Source organism: Delphinapterus leucas, chromosome 12 (assembly GCF_059928025.1).
Source record: "Delphinapterus leucas isolate spDelLeu-1000000601 "Yukka" chromosome 12, BTC_Dleu_Yukka2, whole genome shotgun sequence".
NCBI classification, from domain to species: Eukaryota; Metazoa; Chordata; class Mammalia; order Artiodactyla; family Monodontidae; genus Delphinapterus; species Delphinapterus leucas.
The window spans coordinates 65,741,434-65,766,558 of NC_143140.1; the positions used below are offsets into that span (position 1 = coordinate 65,741,434).

At 38.3% G+C, this 25,125-nt stretch overlaps 1 protein-coding gene across 1 annotated transcript in view; it reads left to right on the top strand.

Annotated features, from left to right (window-relative positions):
• Positions 1-389: 389 nt before the first annotated feature.
• Positions 390-25,125, top strand: part of ENPP3 (ectonucleotide pyrophosphatase/phosphodiesterase 3) — a 69,337-nt gene continuing 44,601 nt past the window's right edge. The window contains exons 1-9 of the mRNA XM_022556704.2: positions 390-2,592; positions 6,146-6,221; positions 10,208-10,330; positions 12,124-12,249; positions 15,375-15,435; positions 16,480-16,577; positions 21,404-21,483; positions 23,798-23,917; positions 24,474-24,583. Coding sequence (XP_022412412.2) covers positions 2,323-2,592; positions 6,146-6,221; positions 10,208-10,330; positions 12,124-12,249; positions 15,375-15,435; positions 16,480-16,577; positions 21,404-21,483; positions 23,798-23,917; positions 24,474-24,583 — 1,064 coding nt within the window. The 5' untranslated portion in view covers positions 390-2,322. The remainder of the gene's footprint in view (positions 2,593-6,145; positions 6,222-10,207; positions 10,331-12,123; positions 12,250-15,374; positions 15,436-16,479; positions 16,578-21,403; positions 21,484-23,797; positions 23,918-24,473; positions 24,584-25,125) is intronic.

Here is a 25,125-nt window from a genome sequence, read left to right on the forward strand (position 1 = left end):
TGACTTTTGAACCCCAAAGAACCTTCCTTTGCATGTGTAGTGTCTCCCTTGCCCCAAGGAGGGGAAATATGTCACCTCTTGAGCCTTTACTCAAACAGGGTTTCTTAAGGTGTCCACAGGAGACAAAGCCTGGCTATTTACCCTCTCTCTGTTGTTACTTCCATATCAGAGTAAACAGGAGGCTGATTGTAAATGCCTAACCTGGAGCCTACCTATCTCCTGTCTCAGGCAATGCAAACAGGAAGCTACTTGTAAGTGTCTGTCCTGAAGCCCACTTTTCCCTGCCCCATGAAATGTAAACAGGAGGCCAGTTGTAAATGCCTAGCCTGAAGCCCATCTGTCTCCTCCCTCAGATTGATCTTGGCTACATTAAAAAAATCACGTGGAAGGATACTTAAAAATACTGCCGCCTTTGCCAAAAGTCCAGAAGATTCTAATTCAATCAATGTGGAGCCTGGGCTTCAGAATTTAAAAACTTAAAATTAAAAAACTACTTTGGGTGCTTCTAAGTTTACCTGGTACAAAGAACCATTTGCCAAACGTATTCAAATATGTTTTTGTTCATTTCTGAATTTTTGAAGACCTGGTAGTTCGTTGTGGTCCATGGAAAGAAGTCTGCAAGACCGTGAATTAGATTTTCTCTGAACCTTAATTCCTTCTGTTACTGCAACAAATGCAGATGTTTCCACTAGCAGGTCTGTAGGTGGAATTGGTGAAGTGGGGGGGCAGAGTGGATGGAGAAAGTGATGGGAAAGAATAGCACAAATCCTCAAAGCCACGAAAGGAAACATGGCTTTTATGCTGCAGATTTTTTCATGAAGGGAGTGCACTTCAATAACAGAAAAAGGGATTTAGCTACAATTTTCAGGAATATTCTTAATATTTATGTCATTGTATATTAGGATAGATTCATTTCTTATTTCTTTTCAGGGTCTTTAGGGTTGTAATAATTTGAATAGTGGTTTCCAAAGAATGTACTGCAGTCTACAGGATTTTTATAATCTTTACACTAAAAGAGAGTTTTCAAGCTTTATTTGATTAAATAACGGAGGTTATCATAGGACTAATGTTCTGTTGACTTAAAAAAAATGCACAACGTGAGAGTTGCCAGTTAAGTTTTATTTGGGGCAAAATGAGGACTGCGGCCTGGGAGACGGTGTTTCAGATGCTTCTGAGAAACTGCTCCGAAGAGGCAAGGTGAGGAGCCAGTTTATATAGAAGTTTTGTAACAAAGGGCAGGTAGTCTGTACGTCAAAAAATTACTGTTAAAGAAAACCAGATATCTCAAGTTAAGGAATTTAGTACTCTTCTATGTATGTGAAGATGCAAGTGTCTGGGCTCACTGAAATCATTCCTTTGATATGCACCTCAGCTATCTGGGGGCCAGTATCCTGTGTTTTCATATTCTGAGTTTCCTCAGCGCTCACGGTAGGGAGTGGCTGCCATCTGATGGCTGCTAGATGGCAGGTATTCTTTTCAGCCCTGGGTTTCCTCAGGGCTCATCGGCTCATGTTGGAGGGTTACAATCGTTGATGACTGTGACACCCTTTGTTTACTGACATGGCAGAAAATATTTCATTTATCAGTTCCATGGAATCACACTTTGAGAATTATTGCCTTAGGGCCATTTAAAACAGAAATGTGTAAAACCCACCATTTATTAGAACTCTCTTAGGCCACACTGCTACTAATTTAGCTTCTTTCATCAGAAATCAGTAACCCCCTCTCAGCATGAAATATATGTATCATGAGACCATTCTCGTCTATGTAAATAAGAAAGGATCCCATTTAATTAGTTAGTGAAAATTACCTTGGATTTGGGGCTATAGAAGACTTGGGTTCCAGTTCCACTTCTGGCATCTAGTAAATGTGACTTGGGACAAGTAAGTCACATAATTTAAATAATCAGAGCCTTACTTTACTCATCTTACAAAATAGGGATACAGTGTTTGTAAGGGATTCTGTTATGTTTGACATGAGATAACGCATGTGAAAACATGTCAAAGTATGAATACTCTAAAATGCAAGTCATAATTATCACATGACTAATACTTTACACAGATTTAGCAGAGTTGGAGTTTTTATATGGTTAAAGCACATGGTTAATATGTTAGTTTTCAACAGTGACAGGAAGTTTATATAAATGTAGAAACTTTCTAGAATTTTGGTAACAAGGTGTTTTGTTTTGGGTTATTTTTAAAGAAAATCAATGATCATTGTATTAAAATTTGATTATTATATTATTCTTGTTACATATATTTTCATTAGTATTTAGTAGAAACTATAAGGAGAGAAAGAACAGTTGTCTACAATGTACTAGAAATGAACTTTTATCTCTCGACACTTATTTTTTCCTCTCTCTTGATTGCCCAATCACTAAAGAGCTGTGCTCTTCCCAAACATTTAAAAGTCAATTACAGCCCCGTAATTCATACAGTTTCTCTTTGCCAGACTAGAAAAACGAAGGAGTTCTACCATTTTCTGGTAGAACAGGTTTATACAGCTAACAGAACAATGGATTCTACTCTGAGTTTATCAACGGAAGAACCTGTTATGAGAAACACTGTTAAGAAGTACAAAATCATTTGTATTGTAAGTACATTTAAAATTTTTCGTCTCTGTAGCTTTGTGACTAATGGTAGGGGTATGACTCCCCGATTGTATTTGTTTGTGTTGCTATTTAAATGTAAAGTTTTAAGTAATTGTGTTCAGTTTTATCCCTTATGACAACTCTAAAGCAAAGTGAATCACATTTTGCAAATAAGAAATTTGAGTAGCAACAAATTAATATTTGATCTAAAAGGTTGGGATCTGTGGCAGAACATTTAGCAGCACTGATTTTACCATGATTATAATTATATTTATCTCCCAAGTCACCATTTCTTATTTATTTTGCATGAATATTTTAAGACAAGAGAGTGAGGAATTAAAATCACTGTGTCTTATATTCTTTGTTGGACTCTTGATTTTATCCTATTTTACTTCACTCCTAGAGATGGTCTCTTTTTCCTATTTTCTCTTTCTTGTTCCCTTACATGGTAAGATCTTCCCTGTCCTAAAACAACAACAATAACAAAATAAAAACAAAAATAAAAAAACTTTCCTTGACTTTATTACATTCTCTTTTCCTTTTACCATCAAACTTTCAGCTCTAGCCATTGTCTCAATTTTCTCACCACCCAACCATTTTTTGTTCTCTAGCATTGCTTTTACTGTACTCAAGTCAACTCCTCAAAACTCAGCCCTTCTCCCCTATCCTTCTCCTGCTGAGTCTCCTAACAATAATACACAGATATTGTGGAGCAATTTCTCATTTTGAATTCTTCTCTCCCCTTGCTTTCATGATGGCATTGACATTCCCATTTTTATCACTTTTCTCCTTACCTGCTTTATTGGCTGATTTATCTTTCTTCTCATTATGCATTTCACCAAACCCTATCTAAAGATCCTTTCTTTAGGAAATCTCACCTACTTTAATGGTTTTAAGAGCATATTCTCCACCAAGAATTCCAAGTCGGCCACTAGTTCTGACCTCTTGCTGAGTGTCTACCACACCATTCCAAGTGCCTGCTTGCTGGCTCCTCATCCAGCACCTTCCTTGTAGCTAAAACCATTTGCATAGTTTTCTCACACCTATACTGCTGCAGTTTTCTCCTAAATTCCCTACTTTTCTTCTTTTTTCTTTCTTTTTTTTTTTTTTTGCGGTACGTGGGCACGCAGGCTCAGCGGCCATGGCTCACGGGCCCAGCCGTTCCACGGCATGTGGGATCTTCCCGGACCGGGGCACGAACCCGTGTCCCCTGTATCAGCAGGCAGACTCTCAACCACTGCGCCACCAGGGAAGGCCAATTCCCTACTTTTCTTAATGTCATTGCCATTCTCTCTGTCACGCAAGCATTGTTTGGAGGAGTAAATGAAACAGTGTGTATACGTATTGAGCTCAGTGACTATGACAAAGGAAACTCTCAAGATATTCTATTTATTTATTGTTCTGGGAACTTTGGCATTCTCTTTTAACTCTTATGCCATTTACTATATTTATCCTACCTTATTAATTCAGGGAATTATCAACTCCTCGGGAGCAAAGTCTGTTCATCGTTTATTTCCCTTCGTTGTATCCTTTTAGTGGGTTGTTAGTACACGTAAACAGAAGCTCAATAGTTTAAAATCATAGCTTCAAAGTTACCCTATTGTTTCTAAATTTTAGTACAAGTTTTATTTAAAATTTTTTAATGTACCTATTGTGTTTCTAGCATTCTTTTTTCAGCCAAGCTAAAGCCAAATGTTGGTTTCTCAGTGATTTCTGGAGTCCAAAGCACTCCCCTCTCCACTTTGTAGATATCATAGGATAGTTTAAGATATATTTGCACCTTAATATCAAGAAGCTTATTCAGAATTACATACTTAGAGTCAATGATTATACAAAATTAAAAATGAACCTTTTTATCCTTGAGGAGATTACAGAATAATGCGAGAGCAAGTCATAAATATATGGAACAAGTACAAAATCACTAAGAAATAGACATGAAGATTTAACATTAAAAAGTTTTAAAGCATCCTAAGGACAGCTAGGTGTTGTCTATTTTTCCAGCAAGTTTGAATGGCCAAAGGACCAAAAATAAGATGTAAACTGAGATATAGCCGAAATGTAAATCTATGACACATGAGGTTTACCATAGGAAAGTTTCCCAGTGCCTTGTTGCTTTGTAGCGTTAGTAGCCTTAGTCAGCTGTGGCTCTTGAGCATCATAGTAAGGGAAAAAGTGCTAATGATGTTATTTAATAACTGTTTATGTTTACTTTTCCCTCTCCATCCTCTCCACTGAATGAATACCTGCTGGAAGGTCACTGACCCTTGGGCTAATTTTGAGTCTTCATGTAAAAATTGTTTTCACAGTATTTTAACCATATTTTCCCAATCACTGAATTCACTTCTATTGTAAAAATTAGATATGTTAATTTCCAGATGATTTTCAGAAGGAAAACAGACAAAATCTATAGTTTATGTAGGGTTTTTATTATCTAAGCAAATTTTGATGTTGGTTTTTTTTCTTTTATAAAAGCGATTTTTAAAAAAGAAACATAACAAAGTTTATTTGTATTGTAAAATACTTTAAGTAATCTGTGTACCTGTTGCATTTGTATTCTTTATGGTGATCATATTATTTAAGCTCTGTCATCCAGTATGCTTATCATTGGACTTAATGGATAGGGAAAGAGGTCAGTGGGAAGAATTCTCTTTAATTTATATCACAGTTTAACTTCAGTAATAGTATAAAGTCCATTACACTGAAGAGCTTTGTCAGTAGTAGCGATAATGAATGACATACACAATCTTTGGTCACATGACTTCCTGGTTACCCCTAAAACATTTGTTTGCACTGCAGATCAAAGCAGATAATTTGCTAGTTAATTATTTGGACATTATATATATATATATATATATATATATATTTATTTTATTTATTTATTTTTTTTGCGGTACGCGGACCTCTCAGTGTTGTGGCCTCTCCTGTTGCGGAGCACAGGCTCCGGACGCGCAGGCTCAGGGGCCATGGCTCACGGGTCCAGCCGCTCCGCGGCATGTGGGATCTTCCCGGACCGGGGCACGAAACCGTGTCCCCTGTATCGGCAGGCGGACTCTCAACCACTGCGCCACCAGGGAAGCCCTGGACATTATATTTTTATATGTTAAATGTTCTCATTATTCTCTGATGGTCAGAGTGGGAGAGAAAAACCCTGCTTCCTGGGAATGAGGTAGTTAACGATTTCACAGTTTTGGAATGCTTTTAAATAAATGATCTCCAAACATGTATCTAGTTAAGAAAGGAAAATAGGCAAAGGTAAATGGCCCCTTGGTTTCATTTGTACTTTAACTCAATTTGGGGTTAAACTAACTAGGACTAACGTATTTGAATTTGAAGATCTGTAATAAATGGTATTTTAACATTCTTCCCAAACCTTTCTTACTTAATGCCTGAAAATAATCAGGCATTAAATAAAATTCTGTCCCTTTATCATTGTTGGATCTGGTAATGCGAAAAGCTAGCAGGCTGTGCTCCCTTAACAATCACCAAGGGAGGGAGGTTATCTGGGTCTTTGTATATTTTAACAAAATGGTAAAAGTCACATTTTTTTGATAATAGGTTCTTCTCACTTTGTTGGTGGCTGTGTCACTTGCGTTAGGCCTGGTGGCTGGACTCAGGCAACATGAAGAGCAAGGTACTCCCCTCAGCATTTTCTCAGAAACTTTCCTTCTTTCTTCTTTCTCCTCCCCTTCCCTGTTATATAACCTGGACTCGCCTCCTTTCTAGGCTAGGCTAGGCTCCCCTTTCTCCCATGCCCCACTTGTCAGGAGCCCACATCTGTGGTTAGCACTCTCCACTGCCGCTTCTGGACTTTCCTCTTTGGCCTCATCTCCCTGCTTCTTTGAGATTCATATCATTCCAGTATTTGCCCCTTTTCCTCACTTTCACAGAGGACTTTGGTAACTGAATCAAAGATTCCTTCTCTCCCAGCTCCTACTCTAATCATTAATATCCTATGATAAACTTGACTTCGAAAGTCTTAGTTGCTTCACTCCCATGACTTCCTACCACCACTTTTGTACCCTGATATCACGTTCGTGTTACCCCATCCCAGAAATATCACCATTTCTTGGTTAGGCAGTGCCACTTTCCTGAAATGTAGTGCACAATAAAAGCTTCACATTTTTTTTCTCATAAGAAGAAAAGAAAAAATAGGAGATCCGTGGCTCAAAGTATCAAAACACCTCCCATCCGTTTTGTCATATTGCATTAGTATGAACAGTAAATAAACCATTTGCAAGCGATTCAATAAAAAGCACTTTCTATAATCTTACTATGTATTGTTTTGACACTTTTACTAAGGGAAAGTATGAGGTCAAGGGTTAGATAATTTATTCTCCTTTTTTATCTGGTTGATTAACTTCTAATTTGACTCCAATGGGGCAAGTCTTCTTCAGTGGGAGACTCTTGGTGAGGTTAACTGGCAATTTTCCAATTATGTTTTCACTTAGCAATTTGCAAGCACTCAGTACCCTTGCTGTAACGTGGGAACACAGTGGAACTGAAAAGATGGGCATTGGCTGGAAAATTACTGTCTTTTCTTGGTCACTTGGCTGTTGTGTTTCTGAGCTGCAGTACCAGTCCTAGATCTAGCAAATGTTGGCAGGTCATTTTGGTGGTATTATTCTGATGTTAGTGTGCACAGGTGGGCATCATTTCTTGGTTATTTCATCCCACAAATCACATAAACTAATTGCAAAAGGCATATGGTAATCTCTGAGCAAAATCTCCAATTATTCCAGCTCTTTCCCTCCTTTCCTTACGTTAGTACAGCTACTGACTGGCTCCCTAGTCATTGTTCCTTATTCTCTTCCTTTCATCTCAGTCTATCAGGGCTTGTGTGGCATCACTCTCCCCTCCCTCCCACCCAGGGGACTGGTGTTTAACGCCAGCTTCTTTTTGCCAGCATCCTAACATAGTCACCCCCTCATTCTTCCACCACAACTGTTTCCTAAACCCCAACCCTTGACCGTCTTCACCATTCTCTGCTCCAATTAACCTACTTTTCATAGGCAATATATATTTTTTCTAGTGTGAGTTTTTAAACTAGTTTTTCTAGTTTGAGTGACGACAAATTTCTCATTTTATGTGCACATCCTTTTTACCTGTTCTTCAACAATTGAGCACTAACGCTGTGCTAGGCACTATTCTAATTACTGGGGATATAGTGATAAAGGAAACAGACAAAAATCCTTCAAAGGGTTTACATTCTAGCATGGAAGACAGATAATTAAAATTGAGCAATATATATATATATATATATATATATATATATATATATAATATGAAGGGAAAGTGCTAAGGAATAAGTAAAACTGAAAAGGGGAACATGAAATATTGAGTCAGGGTGGGTGGGGTGTGCGTAATAACTTTTGAGTAAAGAGCTAAAGGAAGTGAGGACGAAACAAGGATATTTTGGAAAAGAACATTCCAGGCAAGAGAAAATAGCAAGTGCAAAGGCCTAAGGCACGAGCTTATCTGGCATGTTCTATTTTAAGAATAACAGGAGATCAGTGAGCTAGAGCTAAGAGGACCAGAGGGAGGGTAGTCATAAAATGAGATCAACCAAAGAGGAGTTGATCACAGAGGGGTTGGTAGGTCAAAATACGGCTTTTGGCTTTCATTCTGAGTGTGATGGGGAGTGATTGGAGGTTTTGAGCAGAGGAATGACATGACATGCTGTGGTTTGCTTTTCAACATGATCGCTCAGGCTGCTGTGTTATGAATAAATGGCAGAGCGAAACCAGGAGAAATAGAGAGACCAATTAGAAAATTATTGCAATAATATAGACAAGCCATATGTCTTGGACCAGGGTGGTAGCATTGTAACTGATGAAAAGTACTTGGATTCTGGAGATCTTTTGATGTAATAGATAGATTTTATCAACAGATTGGTTATGGAGTGAGAAACAGAGAAGTCAAGAATGACCTCAAGATTTTCAGCATGAACATCAGAAAATATGGCATTTCCATAATTCAGATGGGGAAGGCTATAGAAGGAGCTGGTTTGGGAAGAATAATCAGGAACTCAGTTTTGGATATGTTAAATTTGAAATACCTATTAGATGTCCAAGTAGAAAAGTCAAAAAGTAGTTGTATATATAAGGCTGGCTTTTGGGGGACGTTCTGGCTGGACATGCAACATGGTGGTTACCAGCATCACACATGGGATTTAAAGCAATGTGACCAGGGTATGCCAACCTTAAAGGACTGGAAGATGAAGGAAGGAGAACACAGAAGACTAGGAAGGAGGGTCAGGAATGTGGGAAGAAAGCCAGGTGATTGTTTTGTCCTGAAGTTCAAGTGCGGAAAATGTTTCAAAGGACTGAATGTAAAAATGTAAAGACGTTTTACGTAAATGGCATATAAATTTTCCCCTTACTTTCTCACTGGACTTTGTAGCTATCCAATTACCATGCATGCACTTATTGTTATGCACCTATCTACTTAATACATAGTGCTCTTTGGTGTGTATCCAACATGCCATTTGACCTATGCCCTCTCCCAGAGTTGCTTTTAGGAAATTTGATATCATTCTGACTTGTGATCCTGTATACATTTCTCCTGATCTATCTCTGGGAGCTTTCCAGATCTCTTTATCCCTATTGATCCCTTGGTGTGAGTTTTGCTGTGAAATTTGGTGAGCACCTTTGACATAATAATGTTTACTCTTCAATTCTGGGAAATTTTATTATGATTTCTTTAATAATATCATTTCCATTTTCTTTGTTTTCACTTTTCAGTACTACCTCCCTGTTTCAAGGTCAACTAAGTAGTAGCCTTAATTATATCTGCAAAGTTCCTCTGCCACGTAAGGCCGTATATTCACAGTCTCGAGGATTAGGGGATGGAATCTTCTTGAAAACCATAATTCTGCCTACCACACCCCTCTACTGAGTTTTCCATTACTGCTCTCATGTTTTTATTTCCAAGAGCACCCTGAACGTGATTTCCCTTTTTAAAATTATAGTTTACTTTCTTATTTAATGGATGTGATTTCTTTTCTGAGCATCTCAATATCAGTTGTGTGTTTGTGTGTGCGTGATCGTGTGTGTGTTTAACTCTTCTGCTCCTTGCAATATTTCCTCTTCAAAAGTTTTTCTTTTTTTTCTTGTTTGTTTTGGTCTTTCATGTTGGATGCTATCCTCAAAGGCCTGGTAATCATCTGTTCACATTTAAGAGTAAGACTTGTTCATCTTTTTTTCTCATTATGGCCATCCTGCATGTCTGCTGTCTCTGTGATGAAAGCAACTCCTCCCGATTTCTTCCAAATTTTGAGCCTTCTATTCTGAAGTGGGAGGTGAGGGGGGGGGTAGCTGCTGCTTCATATCCAGACTTTCAACCAATTCCACTACATTTAGCCTCTGCTTGTCCCTCCTACCCTCTCCTTATGGCCCCTGGTGTATCTGAGTCTGGGACCTCTCTGGAGTCCTGGGGAAAAATCACTCATTATGTTTTACTCATTATTTATCAGTTTGCATTGATGAGTCATACAGTACAATAAAAATGATCTAATTGTCTGTCCTAGTCTGTGCTGGGTACTTCTTGGGCTTGCACCATCAAGCTATGAGACTTCGGATAACTTCTAAGCACAGATTTCCTTATTCTTTCACTCTACAGGCAGCTGCAGGAAAAAATGCTTTGATGCTTCACATAGAGGACTAGAGGGCTGCCGGTGTGATGTGCAATGTAAAGGCCGAGGCGACTGCTGCTGGGACTTTGAAGACACCTGTGTGGGATCAAGTACGAATCCTGAGAGCAAGTTTATTAGCATGTTGGTTGTGCTATCTAATGATAGCACATTTGCATGAGCATTTGCATGCAAATGCTCACCTTGTGTATTAGTTTGCTCAGGCTGCCATAACAAAGTCCCACGAGCTGGGTGGCTTAAACAACAGAAATTCATTTTCTCACAGTTCTGGAAACTAGAAGTCCAAGATCTAGGTTTGGCAGGGTTGGTTCCTTCTGAGGCTGTGAGGGAGAGTCTGTTCCATGCTTCTTTCCTAGCTTTTGGCGGGTCTCCAGCCATCTTGCATGTTCCTCCACTTGTGGCAGACGTAACTCAAAGCTCTGCCTTCGTCTGCAGATAGCCTTCTCCCCACGTCCTCACAGTCTTCCCTCTGGGTGTGTCCACGTCTGAATTTCCTCTTGCTGTAAGAAGAATACCAGTCATACTGGATTGGGGTCCACTCTAATGACCTGATGTTTACCTTGGTTATCTGCAAAATCCTTTTCTAAATAAGGTCACATTCACAGTCATGTTGAAGTTAAGACTTCAACATTTTAGAGGAGGGACACAATTCAGCCCATTACACCTTGTATTCAGGATCTAGTGTTATCCTGACCCCCCTTTCAGCACTAAAGATAGAACCCACACTTTATTTAGTTGAGGTTGAGGAACAACAGTCTCCAGTAGATGAAATGTTGTCAAATTACACAAGTTTCAAGGGAGTTTTCTCATGGCTTATCATCTTATTTAGTTTCATTTTTAGTGGTTCTCAAATTTCAGGATGCATAAGACTCCACTGGAAAGCTGGTGATTCTTAGCGATCCCGATGCCAGCGGTCCACAGAACACAACTTGAGAAACACTGTTCTTGAGGCAGAAGAGACAGTTTGCAATATTTAATTTTCTAAGAAATCAAGGAGGTGGTGGGGGGAGGTGTCTAGTGGTTCGAGGAGAGAAGATTAGGACAGTACAGCTCCTTAAATTATGCTCTCTGAAAAGGGCAAGAAGGAGGGTATTAGCCTAGTATGGATAAGATCTGTACTCCTTTTAATTCATCTCCAGAACTCTTTTCTTTCTAAGTAAATAGTATATAATTAAGAATGAAGAACTCTGTGCATGACTGAAACACACAGCTGTCACCTAGCCAATGCATTTGTTTGAGCACAGGGGCTGATGTTGATTCTAGTCACTGTTTCCTGGCAGGTGGCCCTAGGAAGCAGCCTCAGTCCAGCCTCTTGCTGTTGTTAGCACTGGGATTTATTGAAACTGATCTCACATTAAGTGCCTAGCCTGGGAAGATATCAGAGGCATGGTGGGGAACTGATCTACCTTTCTTTCACTCTCAGCTGGAAGGTACCCTGCCTGCCTACATTCCTACAGACCTGACCACGTTCCTGTTGCTTCTGTTGTCACTGCTACTTCCTTGTTGTCTGTCCTTAGATAAGGCTGGGCAGGCTGCTCTTGGGTGGCAACAGTCACTCAAGGTTAGTAGCTCTTTACCATTGGAAGTTCCTGCCCTTGGGTGGGAATAGGACAGGTGTTCAGAGTTTCTCCAGACTCAGAGGTGTACCTGATAGGTAGACCAGAGCTGCAGCTTATAAAGCTACATTTCTCTCTGCCACCCATGCCAAACGAAGAAAACTGGTGGATTGCCCCTTATTCGTATTATGAATTTTCATTTATGAATGGAGATAAACCAAGAATTTGACTATAGGATAATACAAGAAGAAATGCATGGAATTTGTATTTTTGTTATTGGATGCTTAAATTAAGTTGTATGCTCAAAACCAAATTGTGTAATTTTCCAGCTCGAATATGGACGTGCAATAAATTTCGTTGTGGGGAGACCAGACTGGAATCCAGCCTTTGCTCTTGTTCAGATGACTGTTTACAGAAGAAAGACTGCTGTGCTGACTATAAGAGTGTTTGCCAAGGTAAGCAGGTGTTGACCCATTTGCCTCCGTGAGTTCAGTGACCCTAGAGCTGGCCTAGGCTGCAGACATTAAAACAAGTCCAAGAATTTTTAGCCACTCTATGTGGAAGAAAAGACCCAATGTGTTTACTGTGGGAAGAAATGGGTTTTGTGCACAATAGAGGAAGGGAGCTCAGAGCAAAGATATTATAGAAGAGAAGAGAAAAGTTAACATTCCACATGTTCTGTAAAGCAAGGTCTTTTTCAGTCCAATGACTATGCTAGACATTCTTGTGGTTTGAGACACTGGACGGCAGATCCTAAAGTTAAAACATCACAGAAGAGATTCTCTGGCCTGAATAGCAGTTAGTTAAATGACTGATTTCGGACTGGCAGGGAGGTAATGCAGAGAGCCAAGGTTAGAATCTAGGTTATTCAACGCCTGATTTCACCTGCTTTGCCACTTTATAAGTGATGTAGATTTTTAAAAAAATCACCAATCCCTCTGCACATCTGATGAGACTTAGGAAAAACGTATATATACACATAGCAACAAGATTGCTTCAAGCTATCAACCCCTTTTTCCTAACACCACACCCAGTAGAGCTGACTAACTTACATGTGTAATATTTTTAGACAAAAAAAGAGATTAAGGTGAATTTTGATTTTTTTAAATAGGAAAATGTTATAGTAGAAACATTATTAAGTATAGTCCCTCAGTAAAAAATAGGTTTTACACTAATAGATGAATCAGTTTTTATGCAAAATATAACTGAAAATCCACTAAAAGGGGCAACCAGAAAGGAAAGTAAAAGCCTGAAACGGTAAGTCTGTTTTTAAATAATAATTGATATTTAATAGTGAATATCGTGTCATTAAAAATCCCCCTAAATTCACAAAGGCAAGTGTAGTTTGCAGTTTGCTTATTTCTCTAATAAGTTCATTGAGCATAGTGCCTCTGAGCTTTGTGGTCTCCTGCCTTCTGCCCTAATTTTAGAACTCTTTTTTTTTTTTTTTTGCGGTATGCGGGCCTCTCACTGTTGTGGCCTCTCCCGTTGCGGAGCACAGGCTCCGGACGCGCAGGCTCAGTGGCCATGGCTCACAGGCCCAGCCGCTCCGCGGCATGTGGAATCTTCCCGGACCGGGGCACGAAGCCGTGTCCCCTGCATCGGCAGGCGGACTCTCAACCACTGCGCCACCAGGGAAGCCCTAACTTTTATATTTTAAGTTCAGAATTTTGAAAAGAAATATGATGAATTTCTAACATATGGAAAGAATAGTGTGTTTAACCATATGTCAATCACCTTGCTTCAGTGATCAACTCATGACCAATCTTGTCTCATACCAATACAGTATGAATGTTAAGCTGGCTCAGAGGATCGAAGAGATTAGAACTGAGAGAATGTTGGAATAAAATCCCTAAAGATGTAACTTGTGGTGGGACACAAATGATTTGCTTTGCTACAGGACAATTTATCTGCTATCAGATAAGAATCAGTTACATTGCTATTAGTTTTCTACCAATTAACTCCTACCCTTACTAAGTTGTAAAATGAATAAGTGGTAAAGAATAAGCTAGATAAAGGTATATACTCCTAGGCAACTAGATAATCCATAGGTGGGCTTTTTGAATAATTCCCAGCATGACATTAAAATGAAATTTAATGATCAGTCCTCCTTTTGCTTATTTTCAAGTTTTGGGGTTTTTTTCTTAATAAAATACCTCCAACCTCTCTTTGAAAATTTTAGATTACCACAAAGCAAATCCCAAGGTTAATGTCATTCATCTATAAATATTTTCAGTCTGTATCTAAAAAAGATGAAGATTTAACAAAATTAGAATAACATCAATATATCTAAAAATGTCTTCAATAATTATTTATTGTTAACAAATGTCCAATCTGTGTTCAGATTTTTTTGTTTTATGATATTAAAAAAATATTTGTTTGAAGTAGGATCCAAACAGAATCCATACATTGCAACTGGCTGATATATTTCAAGTCCTTTAAAAGTGGGTTCTCCCTTCCTTTTTTCCACCCCATGCAATTTACATGTTGGATAAATGGAGTCCCTTGTCCTGTAGAATTTTCCAGTCTGGGTTTTGCAGATTGCATCCTCTGTGACTTAAGCAGTTTGTCATCCCCTATATTTCCTGCAAATTGGTAGTTAGAACTAGAGGACTGTTCAGATTCAGGTGTTTATCTTTCTTTCTATCTATCTGTCTATCTGTCTATCTATCTATCTATCTATCCACCTGTTTACCATGTACCCTTCACAGGTAGTGGTGTTACTTCCATCAAGAGGAACATCTTGTCTGCTTGTCTCTTTTTTGGTCATGTTAGCCATTGATGTTCATTGCCTAGATCCATTAGGGGTTGCAAATGATGACATTCATATTCTATCATTTCTATTTCATTAACTAGTGGGAATGTTTTATAAACAGAAACATCCATGGAGTGAGAATTTTTTAGTTATGATCTTAAACATTTGTTTGTTTGATTTCCCCCATTTGATGTTAATATCAATTATTCTCATTGGGGCTTCCCTGGTGGCGCAGTGGTTGAGAGTCCACCTGCCGATTCAAGGGACACGGGTTCGTGCCCCGGTCCGGGAAGATCCCACATGCCGCGGAGCGCCCGGGCCCGTGAGCCATGGCCACTGAGCCTGCGCGTCCGGAGCCTGTGCTCTGCAACAGGAGAGGCCACAACAGTGAGAGGCCCGCGTACCGCAAAAAAAAAAAAAAATTATTCTCATTGGCTATTTCTCTTTTTTTTTTATGCTTTCATTTTTCTTTAGATTATATACCTATATTTATTAAACTCATTTTTCCTAGCAGTTGGGAAAACACTGTCCTTGAGAGAAAAATCATTATTTAAAAAAGAAAAAAGAAATTGTCCCTTTCCAGTTAAAGGAATTCCCTTTATTTTCTTGGTAAAGATGGGTTTCCTGGTATTCAGTTAGTGTAGATTACTAATCTGTGCAAATCGCTAGAGGCACTGACCTTGCCAACATGTGAAGTAGCATTTAACATGTTCTAGAAGAAATTTGTCATTGCAGTAACATGAATTAAGTCGTTTGGAAAGAGCATGTCCATTGAACATTGGTTTCTCTTTTCTTATCTAAAGATTTTGATCTTATGCTTTTCAGGAGAAACCTCATGGGTTGAAGAAGAGTGTGGCACAGCCCAGCAGCCCCAGTGCCCAGAAGGGTGAGAAGGAAACCGACATGTTTATTCTCCTTTAACAGATGGCACGCAGGAATGTAGCTGAGAGGCAGGGTGGAATTTCTCCCACTCTGTTTACATCTTAGAACAAAACAGTTAAAAGATTAGATTCCTTGTGGCTTCCAACTCATAACACACTTTCGTTTGCTTTATTGTTTAAAAAGCATTTTTACATTAAGTTATTATATTCATATTTTACAACAATGACTTAAAAAATGGTTGAAATATTTGTACTAACATCCCAAGGTCCTACGATCAGGATTAGAACTTAGATCTAAATGACTCCAGCCAGGACATCCCAAAGCTGGGATTTTGAAATGTCTCTAATATAAAATCTCATTTCTGGTGATGTTTTATTAGTGCTCTGCTTGCACGCTGCTGACTTCTACTGTAAGACTACAAATAATTAGCTCCATGTATACCTGCCCCTGTAAAATACATTTATTTGAGGTGAGGCAATGATACTAATGCGCCATGTTGTAATGATTCCAAAGTGCTGGGTGTGTGGGTTGGGACTGAGTTTTGAGAGGTTGAATAACTGCTCAGTTAAACAGCTCATAAAGAATGAAGCAGAGAATTAAACTCGTCTTTCTGAGGCCAATCCCTTCCTTTTTCTCCACAGAGCACTGCCTGGTCATTGTAAACACTCAGGGCTAGAGAAATTTCATGTATGGTTATAACTGGGTGTCACAGATAGCCAGTGCCAAGGAGCAAACAGAAATAAAGTTAGCTAACATTATTTAAACTCTAGAACTCAAAGGGTGGTAGATCTCCAAGTTGAAAGACCCAGATAATTTATGTAACACCTTTTAAAAAATACTGTACATTTTTACTATGGATTAATAACGTACTGGACATACTGATTGTAAAGGGAAATAATTTTTAAAAAGAGAAAGGAAAACTTGACTTAGAAATATTTCTGGCTGTATTTTCTTAGTGTTTTCTAATTTAGAGAATTATAAGTAGCACAGAGAAGTGTCTTTTTTAAAAAATCAAAATAATGGACAATTTCTTATTTTCCATTTTCAGATTTGACCTGCCACCAGTTATTTTGTTTTCCATGGATGGATTTAGAGCTGAATATTTACAGACATGGGGTTCTCTAATACCTAATATCAATAAACTGAGTAAGTCTCCTCTAATCAGGGACATGCAGATGATAGACACCTAGTTAGTTAACGTCTAGATTAACTAACACTTTTCTTTCTGACCTTTAATGTTAGCGGTTTGTCTTAGTTCTGGGTCCTCTCAAGAGTTTGATGCGTTTACTACACGACAGCTATTTTCTTCCTTCTTGGCTCCTCCTTCCTTCTTCTGCAGCGTGTTTATCTTCTTGTTTGTTTATTTTGATTTGTTTTATATTTGAATGTAACTTCTGCTCTGTGAAAATCTGTTCATGGATACTCTCTCAAAATTGGCATTTGTCAGCCCTGGGTTCTGGGTCTCAGCAAGGTAGATATGACCAGTAAGGATGGGAACCTGAAGGAGCCTGAGCAGACTGGACAGAATCAGCAGATACCAAGGCTCCAGTAAGTGAAAAGTCCAGTATCTCTGTCCAGTTCTGGAATCAAAGTGCCTGGAACCTGGCTCCACCACTTACTAGTTCTGAGACCTTCGGCAAGTTTACTTGCACGGTTGATGCCCTAGTCTCTTTATCTGTAAAATGGTCACTTACCACCTCATAGAAATACTGTGAGACCATGGACATAGTGTACATTGGATGATTTTCAGTTATTACTGTAATTATTATTTTTATTGGCATCTTTATCATGATGTACTTCTGAGTTAGGGTACTTGGACTTCACACAATTTTATAAAGTCAATAATAAAGAAGAATGGAGAACCCGAGGACACAAAGTTAAGAAGTATCAGAGGTTGGCTCTAGGGCGCATAGTCTTCACTGCCCTTCACTTCCTCTCTTACTTCTCCCTTCTGCCAGGCCCTCTTTTACCTCCATGGTCCTGAAAACTTCTGACAATTTTACTGGTTTCCTGTTTTTATTTTTTTCCAAATTATTAAAAACTAGCTTTTGACTTTGAGTAAGGTGATCACCTTTTCTGGGCCTCAGTTTCCTCATTTGTAAAATGAGAGGATTAGACCTAATGATTTCTACTACTAATCCCAGCACTAAAATTCCTTGACTGTAGAAAGATCAATTACTTCCCCCCTACAGCATAAGGGACTTTGTCTCTTCAGGTTCTCCTACAGTCTCTGAGGCAGATCTTTAGCAAAGAGATTTAGATGTTGGGTCTCTGACAGAACTGGATCCAAATTCAGGATTTGTCACCTACTGCTGAGTTACTTTAGCCTGAAAAGCCATTAACAACTCTCAGTTTCTGTTTCCTTATCTGCATTTCCCTTGGTAGTCTGGATATCAAATCCTGTGTCCAAAAGGGAATTTATCTAGCCAGGCTGAACTGGACCCCTTTAGAAGTGGAATTATTTTATTTGCTCATCCCCTTGAGAGTTGGAAAGCACACCAGTGAAATACTGGGCCATTAAGAGCTTTCCTTTCTAAGGTTTAAAATATTTTTTAAGTCATTTATACAACATCTCGATCCTTTAATGCGTGAAGCCATAACAAATTAGGTCTACCAAGGCAAAATGGGCTCTTCATTTCTAGGAGGTCCAATGAAGAGTAGATGTGTTAAAAGATTTAGGATTAGGACCTCCCAAGAATGGTAGGGTTGAGGTGAGGTATGTGACAGCAGGCGTCACTTTAAGGAAGTCTAGAACCTCATCTCTAGTGTGTTATCAAGCTGCCTGGAAACTGAGCATGGACTAATACCACAGTGTGGTGAGTTATATCAGCGACTACTAAGGGGTCATGGACTCTAGTGAGAACATGAGGCTGTTGTCTTGTCCTAACGTGGGTGCGAGCAGACAAAGAAGGGCCGGGATCAACAAACTGTCAGGTGAGATAGAAATGATTTAGCTTGAACTAGAAGTCAGATTTCTTGGAAAGTTAGATGTGAAACTGGGGATAGGACAAGACTAGTAGTAACTATCCTTGCATCCCAGGGATAAATCTCGCTTGAAAGTGGTGTGTGGTCCTTTTAATGTGCTGTGGAGTTTGTCTTGCTAGTATTCTGTTGAGAATTTTTACATCTAAATTCATGAAGGTATTGGCCTGGAATTTTCTTTTATTGTAGTATCCTTCTCTGGCTTTGGTGTCAGGGTAATGCTGATCTCATGAAATGAGTTTGGGTGTGTTCTCGCCTCTTCAAATTTTTGGCAGAGTTTGAGAAGAATTGACATTAATTCTTCTTTAAATGTTAGGTAAAATTAACCTGTGAAGCCATCTTGTCTTGGGCTTTTCTTTGTTTGGAGGTTTTTGATTACTTGTTTTTGGTCTGTTCAGATTTTCTATTTCTTCATAATTCAGATTTGGAAGGTTGTATGTTTCTAGGAATTTATCCATTTCTTCTAAGTTATGCAGTTCATGGGGTGTAATTGTTCCTAGCAGTCTCTTATAATCCTTTCTATTTCTGTGGTATTGGTTTCTGATTTTATTGATTTGAGTCTCTTTTTCCCTTAATCTAGCTAAAGGTTTGTCAATTTTGTTTATCTTTTCAAAAAACCAACTTTAATTTTGTTGATTTTTGGAGCTGTGTTTCTATTCTCTATTTCACTTATTTCTGCTATAATCTTTGTTGTTTTCTTCTTTTTTTACTAACTTTGGATTTTGTTTGTTCTTTTTCTAGTTCCTTAAGGTGTGAATTTAGGTTGTTTATTTGAAATTTCTTCTTTTTTAATGTAGGTGTTTATTGCTATGAACTTCTTTCCTAGTACTGCTTTTGCTGCATCTGTACATTCTTCAGCTATTTCACCTACTCATCCATTCAGTCTTCCACTTCTTCTTATAGTTTATAGTTACTATGGATATATATTTATTCCATTTATATTTTCAGAATTTTTTTCGGTTGGTACTTTCTTTTTAAAAATATGTTTTTTAAGGAGTAAAACATGCAAATGATAAACTTTGACAAGTGACATTAAAGGGTATACAGTAAAAAAACAAACAAAAAAAGCAAGCAACCAACCAACAGACTCTCTTTCCTGATCTTCCTCATTTCTCTCTGTAGAAGCAACTATTCTTATTGGTTTATTGTGTGTCCTTCCAGAATTATTCTGTTCAGTCATAATTTAGATTCTTAAGACCTGGAAGAAACAATGGTAGAAGATCTTGCTTTTGATGAGTTATTCTATAATAGCTCTGGTTCAAAGGCAGGTGATCGAAAATGGTAGCTTGAATCTGTAGATAGTCAACTGATGTGTCCTGTTTAAAACTACGAAGGTGTCATGTTTTTACATCACTGGTAGCTTAGCTTTGTTTTTTATTTTATACTCTGTGCCTTTAGGCATTTAAGAATTTGAACCATTTACCCATGTTTCAGGGACATAAAAACAGAAACTGACCTTATATCTCTCTCTATTGTATGGTTGTTTTCCCCACTTAAATTCTTTTACCAGTGGATGAGATCTCATTTTATCTTCTATCACATGACTTCTTAACAATATTAAATGCATCTTTCCCTGATTGAGGGCATGATTTATTTATTGGGGGTATTGACTGAGAAAGAAAAATGTTGATTATATGTTATGTCCTAGAGCAGGCCTCAAACTCGGGTACATCAGAACCACTTGGGGTGCTTGCTAGAAATGCAGATTTTTTTGAGCTCCTTTTCTTCCACCTTTCAACCTCTTCCATCCCCACCAGAGTCCTATTTAGTAGACTTGGTATTGGATCCAAGAATCTTCTGAAGGAGGAAATTCCTGGATCATATTGGAAACACTGTTCTCGAGGCTGGGAAGGAGACCAGTTCCAAGCCTGTCTGAGAAAACCTTCATTATTTCCAGTTGCAATGTTTGTTGCTTTCTGGACAACAATCCTTTGCACTTTTTGTTTTAACCTAAATAGCATCTCTAATGGTGAAGCTCTCTTTTAGAATTAGAGTTGGTAGGATTTTGGTATGGAAAACTTCTCATACTTCACTGCTGCAGAGGAAATATCAGTGTGCCTTAGTGGTTCTGACCTCCTTGAGCAGAGTTATTGCACAGATGAAAACAACAGAATAGCTGAAAGCAAATTTGATGCCGTGCTTTGGGGAAAAGAGATCTCAGGAAACTCCACTGATCAGATGGAAACTGTACTGAGTGAAAATAATAAGTGGGAAAGTTAGTTCGTCTTGTAACATTGCTTTGTGGCATGGGCTTATGCGTTTACACAAGTTAAATTCCTTTTCAGTTATCTAGATAGTCGTGTTAACTTTTGTTATATTGGATAATTTATGTATAAGAACTAGCTGAGAAGCGGATATTATATAGAAATTCTTGTTGTAATGACCTGGGTCAGAAAGAGGGGAGCAGCAAAAGCAAACAAAGCTGGCACTGTGTAAAGCAGGGTACATTTAGCTCAGGGGTCAACAAGCTGTGGCCTACAGGCCAAATCCAGCCCACTCTGCCTGTTTTTGTAAGGCCTGTTAATGCTAAGAATTGTTCTCATTCTTAAATGGTTGGGAAAAAAAAAATATTTTGTGCCATGCAAAAAAAATATGTGAAATTCAAATTTCAATGTCTACAAATAAAGTTTTATTAGAACACAGCTATGCTCATTTGTTTACATGTTGTCTATAGAGCTTAGAGGCCTTAATAGCAGAGTTGAGCTGTTGCAACAGAGACCATATGGGTTTGCAAAGCCTAACATATTTATTATCTGGTTCTTTATAGAAAAATTTTCCTGACCCTTGATTTAACTCACCCCTCTCCTGAAAACTGTCATTCCTTGGAATGGAGGAATTTTAAGCATCAGAATTTCAACCTCTTTCCATCTAATTCACCCCTTAATTAGTTTTCTATTTCTCTGTGAAACTTTCACGTTCAGATTTTTAGTTATTCAAACAACTTCTGAGGAAGAAACAACGTCTTAATTTCTCACTATCCTTTGCTGCAGAAACATGCGGAATTCATTCAAAATACCTGAGATCTGTCTATCCGACCAAAACCTTCCCAAATCATTACACCATTGTCACGGTAAGTGCTTAGCCCAGTGGCGAGACTGACAGGCCCCCGAAGGGCAACTGACCACACCAGACATGCTTAGGCGGAACTGGCCAAGCCGCAGGTCACACATTTCATGAGCATGTGTGGTGGCAGTCACAGCTAATTCAGGCTGGGAAGGAGTGTCTCAGTATGGGGTCAATCCAGGGCTGTGAGATGTTAACTATGAATGAGTGTCCCAGCATTAGGTTCATTTACCTCTGTGACAGGCCAGGATAGCCTCTTGGATGTGAGAAATACCCTCTATCCTGATCTGTTGATTAACCTCCATTTATCTGAAGGTCTGCTGGGAATGGTAGGCTATGTATGAGGACAGCCACTCTGATGTGGGAAATTTCTTTCTTTCCTAGTCTTTTTTAATTATATTTAATTTGATAAAGTCTCTTGTTTCATAATTGAATTCAAACCGGCTATATCTCTTTATAAATTTATTTATTTATTTTTAAACGTTTATTTATTTAGTTTTGTCTGCGTTGGGTCTTTGTTGTTACGCACGGGCTTTCTCTAGTTGCAGTGAGCAGGGGCCACTCTTTGTTGCCGTGTGCGGGCTTCTCATTGTTGCGGAGCACAGGCTCTAGGCGCACAGGCTTCAGTAGTTGTGGCGCACAGGCTCAGTAGTTGTGGAGCACGGGCTTAGCTGCTCTGCTGCATATGGGATCTTCCGGGACCAGGGCTCGAACCCGTGTCCCCAGCATCGGCAGGTGGATTCTTAACCACTGCGCCACCAGGGAAGTCCCAAACTGGCTATACCTCTTTAGATAAAGCAAGTAAAGCAAATGAATTCTCCTCAATGTATGAGAAGACGTACATGAAATGATCAAAATGAACTCAAAGGAAGATTAACTTATTTAATATTTATAGATTTAGAATACATCTTAAGGTGTCCTCTGCCTCAGCCTTTATTGCCAAAGGATATTATGTCTTTACTACATTGCATTTAGTCTTTTATTAGTATGGAACAGTAATTACAACTTATTTAAATTTTAGTCCTTAAGTAATTATATGTATGTATATATGTATATATGTGTGTTTGCGTGTGTGTGTGTGCATGTATAAATGCAGATTCCATTTTGCAGATTCACCTAAACATTTGAGTTACCCAGCTCACATGTTTCCAGCTGAGGTCTAACAAGGCAATACTCTGCCTTCTTGTTTTTAGCTCTCATTCTATAAACAAATGTTTTCAAAGTCCACTGTCTATTTAGTGCCATGTTTTTCACATGTTTGTGTTTTTTTCTTGGAGATTTTGCTGCTTACAATGGCCCTCAAGTGTGGTGCTCAACTACTTTCTAGTGTTCCTAAGAGCAAGATGTCTGTGATGTACCTTATGGAGAAGATATGTGTGTTAGATAAGCTTTGTTCAGTCATGAGTTATACTGAACTAAAAATATATATTAAATAAGGGATCTTCAAACAGAAACACACATAAAACAAGATTACATATGGATCAGTAGACAAAAATATTGTAACCAGAGGCTCACAGGAACCTAACCCTTTATTTTCTCTAGGAGCAGTGGTTCGATATTCACTAATTCAGTGTTTGCAGCAACTTTATAGAGCATAACTATTGCAAATAGCAAGAATTGACTATATGTACACATACATAAGTCTACATACATAATATATAATACTTATACATGTATATATAAATAAGGGATTATACATAAGTGCTATTAATTTCCTACATATGCATATGTATCCATATTCATATATATAGTAATGTTCTGAAATGGTGACCCTAAAAATCTCTCTAAATGTAGTTACAACTGCATAGGGTATCATGGGCATTCAATAAAAATATGTGAATTGAAGGAATGACTGGATTGATGGATGGATGGAAGGGAGGAAGTACAGAGACTTGGCAGGCTTCCTTGTAAAGTGCTGGTAACACATTTTAACCCATTTGCCAGGCTATCTGATACTTAAAAGCATCCATGTAGTAAACTTCTTGCTATTACTGCCAATAAAACCAATAGCTAGTCATTATTATAATATAGAATCTATAATTAACAAACAGTTGTTAATAACATGAGTTATATTAAAACCATCAGCCCAAATCATCTGCCTAATGTCATTCATTTGCAGCTATAGACCACGGTGGAACTAGTATATATACAATACTAGTATGTATATTTGGTATTAGGGTTCAGATCCAGGGGTTTTATATTGAAAGGTATATGGCATCTTTTCAAATATGAGTTATGGGTCTTATGCTATTTCAATTTAAATGTATGTTTTATTAATTTATTATTTTATCTTAAATCTTTTTAAAAAATTATCATTTTAGGGGTTATATCCAGAATCACATGGCATCATTGACAATAAAATGTATGATGTACACCTCAACAAGAACTTTTCACTTTCTTCAAAGGAGAAAAATAATCCAGTTTGGTGGCATGGACAACCAGTATGTAGCATTCTCCTTGTGGCTCCAAAGTAACCTTCATTTCCCAACGTGACAGTGGATCTCTCTTCTCTCTCCACTTTGAGTTTTACATTATCTTTTTAATTTCTAAGGGCTAGGGGTGGGACAGTGTTTCACCACGATTTATAATTTGAATCTTTTTAACGTGTATAGTTCACCTAAATTGTCTTCAGTTGAAACTTGGATGTTGTATTATAAACGTATCAACCTGGAAATTACTCAGAAAGATTATCTGTTAATGTTTTTACTCATTCTGTTTTATAAATCTTTAAAAGGGAAAGAAGAACTGTACAATTTTACCAATTTGAAAAATGATCTTTCTTACTGTCCTATGTTTTTTGATTTTTGAAGTAGATGCCTGGATAATTACTTTTCTAAACTGCAACAAAGACAAATTTTAAATAATTTAAATACATTTTAATAGTTGAATAAATTTTGCAACTGTTAATACTGTTCAGTTTCTCATAAATGTCACCATTTCTACTCAAACTGATTATTCTCTTGACCTCCACTTATTTGAAATTTTCTCTTCTTATAGATCTGGCTGACAGCCATGTATCAGGGTTTAAAAGCTGGTACCTACTTTTGGCCAGGATCAGATGTGGCTATAAATGGCACCTTTCCTTCCATATATAGGATTTACAACAGGTACTAAAGCACCTGCAGATGTGATCTTGTCTAGGCAGGGATGATTAGAATTTTTTTTTCTTTGGCTGCATTGTGTCTTTGTTGCTGTGCGCGGGCTTTCTCTAGTTGCGGTGAGGGGAGGCTACTCTTCGTTGCGGTGCACGGGCTTCTCACTGCAGTGCTTCTCTTGTTGGGGCACACAGACTCTAGGTGTGCAGGCTTCGGTAGTTGTGATGTGTGGGCTTCAGTTGTTGTGGTGCATGGGCTTAGTTGCTCCACAGCATGCGGGATCGTCCCAGACCAGGGCTCAAACCCGTGTCCCCTGCATTGGCAGGCGGATTCTTAACCACTGTGCTACCAGGGAAGCCCTAGAATTTTTTTTTTTTTTGGTCTTAATCTTGATGGTAATTTTATTTTTCCAGTTGTTTGGGCCAAACAATCTTGAAGTCAACATTGATTCCTCTCTCTTACATCCCTCATCCCGTCTGTCAGCAAACCCTTGTGCCTCTAATTCAAAATATTATATGCAGTCTGAGAGCTTTTTATTACCCCCAGCATTAACA